This window comes from Temnothorax curvispinosus, unplaced genomic scaffold (genome assembly GCF_003070985.1).
Source record: "Temnothorax curvispinosus isolate PA1 unplaced genomic scaffold, ASM307098v1 QBEX01016195.1, whole genome shotgun sequence".
NCBI lineage: Eukaryota > Metazoa > Arthropoda > Insecta > Hymenoptera > Formicidae > Temnothorax > Temnothorax curvispinosus.
Window position 1 is genome coordinate 61,414 of NW_020225975.1, and position 8,807 is coordinate 70,220.

The 8,807-nt window shown below is 32.8% G+C and overlaps 2 protein-coding genes across 2 annotated transcripts; one reads left to right on the forward strand and one right to left on the reverse strand.

Moving 5' to 3' along the window:
- The first annotated feature begins 29 nt into the window (after nucleotides 1-29).
- LOC112466441 (retinal dehydrogenase 1) lies at nucleotides 30-3,784 on the forward strand. The gene is made up of 10 exons (XM_025034530.1): nucleotides 30-44; nucleotides 232-466; nucleotides 821-925; nucleotides 1,673-1,774; nucleotides 1,859-2,024; nucleotides 2,282-2,586; nucleotides 2,661-2,763; nucleotides 2,843-3,350; nucleotides 3,425-3,499; nucleotides 3,566-3,784. Exons 2-10 carry the CDS (start codon nucleotides 434-436, stop codon nucleotides 3,633-3,635), a joined length of 1,467 nt encoding a protein of 488 aa, XP_024890298.1. The 5' UTR covers nucleotides 30-44; nucleotides 232-433; the 3' UTR covers nucleotides 3,636-3,784.
- LOC112466442 (NADH dehydrogenase [ubiquinone] 1 beta subcomplex subunit 2, mitochondrial-like) lies at nucleotides 2,457-4,715 on the reverse strand. Its single transcript, XM_025034531.1, has 4 exons — nucleotides 4,515-4,715; nucleotides 4,229-4,352; nucleotides 4,020-4,142; nucleotides 2,457-2,539 (listed from the first exon to the last, which is right to left on the reverse strand). The coding sequence occupies exons 1-3, from the start codon at nucleotides 4,613-4,615 to the stop codon at nucleotides 4,047-4,049; spliced, it is 321 nt and encodes a 106-aa protein (XP_024890299.1). The 5' UTR covers nucleotides 4,616-4,715; the 3' UTR covers nucleotides 2,457-2,539; nucleotides 4,020-4,046.
- Nucleotides 4,716-8,807: the final 4,092 nt, after the last annotated feature.

The following is an 8,807-nucleotide window of genomic DNA, read 5'->3' on the forward strand; positions in this document are numbered from 1 at the left end:
TTTTAGGATTAGAAAAAATGGCTCCAACTAATTGCAAGTATAAAGTATGTAGAAACATGAGAAGATAATAATAAAAACAACACAGACATTGCACTAGTGATATGTCGTTTGTTATATTTGCATATATTAACAATATTAATTATATTAATATTTCAAATTTTGCGTTTATTACATTAATATTAATATTATAGGACGTATCGATATAACCTTTTCTTTTAATTTCCTTTTCAGTAAATTGTAAAGATTTGAAAAAGATACAGAAACGGACACAGATACGGTTAGCGTTGAGTTGATATTTATAAGCAATCTTATCACGTGCCGGAAATAATCTCTCTGCATGGTAGCGACGTAGTCTCTATAAACGCTGCTCAAGCACTTAGCCGTGGGACTTACCGGTCGACTGTTGTCAAGTGTAGACATCACCGAGAAGAAAATGGCAAAGCAAGTCCAAATTAAATATACCCAAGTAAGTTAATATCTCGCATTGTTTCATTTATGCGCAACGACTCATTGTTTTTTAATTAAATATATTATAGATTCAAACTAAATCACAAATATTTGATCGCAAAGATTTACTTATAGAAAAATGCTTGAGTTAGAAACTACACAAAGAAACTTTTCAAGTGTTGTTTAAAGAATATATTAACTTTTAATTAAAATAATCAAAAACATGAATTTAAATAATTTTAGTGAGTTAAGAATGGGATAAATCTAGAACGTTTTGATTTGACTTTATCAGTATTTCAACTACTTATCAAGACTTTTTAAATCAGCAAGCTATTTGTATTTCATTATTAATAATATCAAATACTTTTTATAGCTATTCATTGATAATGAATTTGTGGATGCTGTGAGTGGTCGTAAATTTCCCACAATAAATCCTACCAATGGTAAAGTCATCGCTGAAATCTCCGAAGGAGATAAGGTAAAAGACATCATATCAATTATATCACGTAGAACATAAGAATTGCACAGAAAAGAACACAGAAAATAAAATTGACAGACAACTATAGATCGGGATCCAATATAAATCTCCATACTATTATTTCAGTTGTAAACCTTTGATTACAAGATAGATAATATTTAAAATTATTTGCTTTAAATCGATTTAAGATTAATATAGGCGAAGAATTCAAGACTTAGATAAATATTAAACTGAATAAAAAAATTACGTGACTTAATTGGCGTAGCTCGAAAGATTCAACTGTATGCACAACAGAGTTAAAGATGGTTTTCGATTTTGACACAGGTGATTTGCTTTTCTTTAACTGTGCTGCAAGATGATTATCAAAGTGTTATCTTATCATATTATTTGTATTTTGCTATCTACTTCGCATTTTTACATCTACAAGAAATAATATTTACAGATGTCTACATGTATACGTCTATTATATGCACAGATATTTACAGATCCTCCTTTTCTTCTTTCTTTTTCAATGTATTTCACAACTTTATATGTATAAAAATGGTTACAATTTAATAAATATTTCAGGCTTTTTAAGGTTTAAATTCTTTTTTTAAACATGTAAAAATGTTAAATGTAATAGAAGATTGTAGAGAATTATAAAGTAATAATGACAGTAAGCTAATAGAAAAATTTTGCGCATTAGTTGCGTGTTAGTAATATTAAAAATTGATTAGCTGTAATTTAATAGAATAAATTTCTTTTCAGGCTGATGTAGATAAAGCAGTGGAAGCTGCTAAACGGGCCTTTAATAGAAATTCGGAATGGCGTACGATGAATCCATATGTCCGTGGACAACTCATGCACAAGGTAAAATTTTATGTAAAATTTATGTAAAATTTTTATACTTAATGCAAACACTAACTGCATATTAAATGTAAGTCAATAAAATAGTTCGCAGATCTCGTTACACGCGATTTAGATTATATCGCTACTCTCGATACTCTTGATAATGGAAAAACGTATGCAAGTGCTGTTGAGGATATTCGATTTGGTATTGCTGTTCTTCGTTATTATGCAGGCTGGTGTGATAAGATACTTGGAACTACTATTCCGACAGGTATTTGTTTCAAAATGGATTGCTATTTAGGTATAGATAATTAGTTAGATAGTTACATACATACATACCGGTCAAAAGATAGCACACAAAAGACACGTATGCTGTCTTCTTATTCGAGAGTGTATGTGGAGAGCATTACAGCATATTAATATATTTCATTAAATTTCGCGTATCAATTATTACTTTTTCACTGTGATAGATATAATATGAATTATAAATTTAGTAACAATAAGTAATTCTATTTATTATCTGACTAGGCGACACTAGCGTTACATTGACACGAAAAGAGCCAGTCGGCGTTGTAGGACAAATCATCCCTTGGAATTATCCGTTCGTAATGTTGGCTTGGAAATGGGGCCCTGCATTGGCTACTGGATGTACTGTGGTCTTGAAGCCAGCGGAGCAAACACCTTTGTCCGCGCTTTACGCAGCCGCCCTGGCTAAGGAGGCAGGATTTCCAGCCGGTGTCGTAAATGTCATTCCAGGTTACGGTCCAACTGCTGGCGCAGCTATTGCTGAACATCCAGAAATTCGTAAAGTTGCTTTTACCGGATCCACCGAGGTATTTATATTTTATACAATATGATTGTATTAATAAAAATGTATGTATCGATATAAATTAAGTTCCTTCTCTAGGTCGGACATGCCATAATGGTAGCTGCTGGTAAAAGTAATCTTAAGCGTGTCAGCCTTGAATTAGGTGGCAAGAGCCCGCTCGTTGTTTTCGACGATGTTGACGGTACGTTGTCGGAATAATTAGGTATATCGATACACTTTGTTGGACAATTATATTTATATCACGTTGTCTATGTTTACAGTGAAAGAAGCTGCAAAAATTGCGTACAATGCGATATTTGCGAATCATGGGCAAAACTGTTGCGCGGGATCGCGAACATTTGTACATTCTAAGATATACGACGAATTCGTGAAGCATGCTAAACAGCTGGCGCTCGATAGGAAAGTGGGAGATCCATTTGATTCTAAAACCGATCAAGGCCCGCAGATCGATCAAGAGATGTTAGACAAGGTCCTGGGCTTAATCAATTCCGGCAAACAACAGGGCGCTGTTGTGGAAGCCGGTGGAAATCGCAAAGGTGACACCGGTTATTTTGTACAACCTACAGTCTTTTCAAATGTAACCGATGATATGAGGATTGCCAAAGAAGAAATTTTTGGTCCGGTTCAAACAATCCTGAAATTTGATACCATGAATGAAGTAATTGAACGTGCGAATCGCACTAACTATGGTCTTGCTGCTGGTGTAATTACCAAAGATATTAATAAAGCTTTGGAATTTGCCCAGGCCGTAGAAGCGGGTAGCGTTTGGTAAGTATACAAGAAATATGTGATAATACTTTGCTGTATGTACAGTTATGTATGTTTAATTTAATAATTTCCAGGGTAAACTTTTACGATGCTGTCGCACCCCAAACACCATTTGGCGGTTTCAAACAATCTGGCACAGGACGTGAATTGTAAGTGATAATTGATTAAACTGAACTGATTTAAATTCTGTGTTATAAAACTCGTATTTTTTTCAGGGGAGAAGAAGGCTTGAAAGAATATCTCGAGATCAAAACAGTCTCCATCAATGTCACAAAAGGAAATTAATACTCGAGTTATGCATGGATATATAAGCTCTTAATTTTCATTATAATTTTGTTGAAAATGTCTTAAATAAAACTTTTGTAAAAGAATATTAAAGTGATATATGTAATGAGATATATTATTCATGATATTAAAGTTTGGGAACCAATGTACATACATCTTCTTATTTCGCTCCTTTTCTACCGTAAAGCATGGGAGAATCTATATATATTTGAGACATGTATATCTCAAAAATTAGGAGAATATATTTATATAACATAAGGTTGTAAAATGGATGAGAAACAAGATAATTGTATTTGAATTTTGTAAACGTAACACTTTTATTCTATGTAAATGTTAAAACCTTGCAGATTCTTATCTTGGTATAATGATAAATATTTTTTTTACCTTCATGTAATATGGTCTTAAAATTATCTACGTCGTACGAGTCGCGGGCTCAGTATAATCATCCGGAGGTATACCTAATTCCTCGTCTGTCCACTGGGATGGATCTGGATATGGGAACTCTCCCTGAATATAAAAAGAAATTGTTGCACTGACATATCATAGATATTAGAAATATACGAGACAAATATTAAAAATTACGTGATACTCACGACAATGTGGCCAAAGTCGTGCCAGAAATGCCATAATACCCACCACCACATTATGCCTCCGAAAATTTCAGCTACGAACACCCACGTCTTGTCTTCTGACGGGAAATCGCGATACATTCCATGACTAATATAAGAAAATAACGGAGTAAATTATAATAGGCACATAATGCTGCATATATTCTTTTCGTGTAAGATGCTTTCGCGTGACGAAATGCATTTGCATTGAACAATAGTGAAACATTGGAACATAACCTATAACGCAGAGTTACATAATAATTCTATTTACCCGTGAGAAAGCCTAACGGAGCGCAGATTTGTCGCCGCGAATTTACTTGGGCTTCTTTTATAGGCGACTTTCAATAAATTCAATCCTCGTGAAATTATCATTATTACAAATAAATCGCCACTGTCAAGCGACACTCACAGAACTGCGTGACGTTGACGTAAATCGCACTCGCGCTCTCTCTCTCGCGCAGCGCAGTCCACCGTCCGGCAGTCGGCGGTCGGCGCAACGACATTCGATAGTTCGAGATTCTCGAGAGTCGAGAATCGCAACGTCGACACCGTCGACAGATGTCGCGTAGTCACGGGACTCACGGGACGTGCCGAAAGCCAAGAAGACGACCGTTGAAACGCGTTCAAACTGCTCCGCTGATTTTTCGCAGTTATTAGTCCAAAAAGTGAATCACAAGCGCGAAGATAACGACAAGATTATCGCGAGCGTTACCGCGAGGTGCCGGATGTCCGTCATAATGCGTTGAACGTCATGCACAATCGTCGTCACGTCGCTACATCGACATCGTGATTTCGTATCGTGATCAGGTATTGGCAATTTGATTCTCTACGCGTCTCGAATCCATCGAAATCGTTCTCATATTCGAATTGACTTTAACCGAGTACAAAAGGACAGTGAGAGCGGTATCGGGAATGCCGGAGAAAGTGTCGGGCGACCGTCATATTATGCGCAGATACGGTATATATATATATCGCGTTGGTGAGAACTCTCGACAGTTTCGTCAAATAAATTCCGCGCGACCATAGTATCCGTACGTGTGAATTTTCCACAGGTATACGCGCGCGCGCACGCGAGTCAAACGTAGTAAACGCAGTCTTCGTACGCATCATAAAACGTAAATTTTATTATATGCATAGTAATTAATCGAAAAAAACTTTCCTTTTCATATATTTTATGTAACTTTTAGATCGAAATATGCAATAATGTAGCTAGTCGTGATTAAATCGTGGTGTTAATATATTATGACTGCAACAGTTATAAAAATCTCATTCGCTCATGCTTCTATATTTCAGATTTATATGTGTACTTCTATATTTTCTATATTTGAGAGAATCAATTCTAAGAAGACGGCTTTTACTAAATTATTTTACGGCAATTACAAGAATAATTATTTTAATTCGGAAGCCCTTTTGAGGTGCGCGTCTAATAAAAATATTGTGTTATTGTTTAAAAATAAATCCTTTCCGCGGAAAATTCAGAAAGTGATCGTCTCGTAATAAAATACATCGCATAGGTATACATCAACTGTTACAACACAAGGGGAGCTTTCCAGCAAGCGGACAAATCGACACAAGTATCGTTTTGTCTTTGTTACTCATTACCAAAAAAAGAAAGATAGAATGACGTTTGTGTCGACTTGTATTGCTTGCTAGAAAGCTCCCACTGTATCTACGATCCACTTTTATGTAGGTATCACAAAGTCGCGTATTTTTTCTGTTCGAATACATCGAAAGTATACAATAGGTTCGTGATTATCTCGCCAGCTGTGAATTTATGTTATTTTACAAAAAATATTATACGTCATTTTATTACTTAGATTTCTTTCTCTTTATTATATCTTTTACCTTTTATAATATTTGAATAGCGTTGAGAGTATATGCGATGCGCTTTGCGCATTGATGAAACGTTATAAAAGCCGTAATATTCCGAATTTTAATTAAATCAAATATTTTTATTTTCTAAAGCTTTTAGATTAATATTATAACTATGAAAAATAAAAATTTTTTACCAATTATTTATGTAAAAATTACGTAAGATATTGGCCAAACGTAATAATATAAGTTTTCGAATATTATATTTTGCGTTATTATTTGATTATTATTTGTTACAGATTTCAACCGACACATTCTTCGCCAGACAATGATATCGATGAAACAACGGAGAAAATGACGATGGCGACACATTCTGATGAGTACATTTGTGAGTACATTTATTTATTTATTTATTTTTCGTGTTTAACATTAAAAACGAATTGAAATAAACTAGCGGATTCCACGAACTTTTAATGTTGAATTTATATTTTAATGTTAATGAAAGAGATCTCTGGATTAATACTGTTTGCAGATTGTGTAAATTATAATCAATTAGTCAATAAATGCAAATAAAAATAATAAAGTTGCACATATTTCATGTTTAGTTTTAACTTAATACAAGCTCAAATAGAAATTTATCTAGAAAAATATTAGAGAGGATTTAATTAGAAAAAGTATAAAATTAAATCGAAAATATAAATAGAATGTATCAAATGCCTAAAAGTTTATCGAGCGTTTGTTATCATCGAAAAATACGTATGATATATTTATTTTTATCGAGAATATGCCAAAAAATATATCAATCGTTTGTTTTATCAGGAGTAGTAAAACACTTTTTAGATATTTATCGTAATACGAAATTATTTCACAATTTTATTATTATTTGTTACAGATTTTCAACCGACACATTTTTTGCCATAAACAATGATATCGATGAAACAACGGAGAAAATGACGATGGCAACACATTCTGATGGTGAGTACATTTATTTATTTATTTATTTGTACACCATGAATCGATGCCGTAGAAAGCAGGCAAACACTTGGTTTTTAAAATATATGTATAAATTCCAAAAGAATTACATATTTTATATCAGTAAATTATATTTTTTAACATAACGTTTTTAAGTGGTAAAGAGAAGCTGCCGGCGTTCGTTCCATTTTGTCCTCCTTTTACGAGATTAATTTACGACAGCTTAACATTCGATGGAAGTCGTAGAAGTATATCAGCCGCGGAATGTTCGCCATTATACGCGGTACGGCTGAAACTCGGGGCGCAAAGGGGCGCACTCGTATCTTAGGGGAGCGTCGCGACGCGCTGCTATTGGCTGAGCAAACGCTTTTACAAGCTGCAGCGAGGCATTTGATCTCTCGGTAGCAACCCTCCCGAGACTTATCTCGCATTGGCGCTTTAACCATAACGCGGCCCCCGGTCGTACCTAATAATATGTTTTATAGAGGCCGTCGTCCAGTATCTTTCTCCGACGAACGAGCTCTTAACCGTAGATACAAGACACCCGTGTAACTTGGAACAAAATTGTCTTCGCAGAAATGCGCAGAATAAAATAGTATATATTTAAAAACATAGAACATTAATATTCTACAATATTTAAAACACAAGGAAAAAGCATTTATAGTGCCATTTTATATAATATTTCTCTACAATATAATTTAATTGTATTCATAATATAAACATTTACATATGTCAATATAATATTATTTTTCCAAATTAAGCAATAGATAATTTACTAGAATACTGTCATTTACATCTCGATACGCAGAATTTAATTTGTTTTTTCGCTAAAGAGTTATATATGTTTAGTAGTTAGTAGTAGTTATATATGTTTATATAACATAAGAGTTTACTCTTATATTATATTAAATTAAAAAACACGAAACATTAATTAAGTCAAGCAAAATTATTCTTCACAATTAATTATACTTGTCAGTACTTTTAACATTTTTCTTAAAAAAATATCAATATGATCTACTGTTCATATTTTTTATCTTAACAACGCAAATAATGATTTATTTTGCCGAAGAAAAATCGATTTTATTAAAAATTGCACTATTAATTTATTAAGAATTACGGTATTCTGTATCTCTCAAATCAAAAAACATTGCTGTATAAACGAACAAGATGGTATATCTTTTTGATATACTAATTTTTTAATATACAAAATTATTAAATTAAAACTTATAATCTCTATTTAGATACGCAATACACATAAAACATATAAAACGTTTTCATGATAATATAAGATTTTCTATAAATCTTTCTCTTCTACATTCACATGTTTGATGTTAGATCAAAACGTTTTGTGTAATTTATTTATTTCTATAATTTACACATAAGCACACAAAACCGATGATATAATAGTTATTAAAGTATTAAAATATAATATTCTTTCGATAAATAACTAACTAAATGCATTTATTACACTTTAATGGTATCGATAAATAGTATAGTGACTGTTTCTTTAGTCAAAAATGTAATCGTGTTTTGCATCTCTATAGATAGATTAAATCGCACATATAAAAAATGTATTAATAAAATAACACATAGAAGATATGTACTCCTATATTGTAATTTGAGTATAATTCCGAAGATTTACACGCAGATGTAATATAGGTAATTTTGGGAGGGATATGTTATATGTGCAAGTTATCTGAAAAACTATAGTTTCGCAGTTGCAATACTTTTTGATATTGTAGATCTAATCAGCTGTGTATATATAGCATATTCGATTATA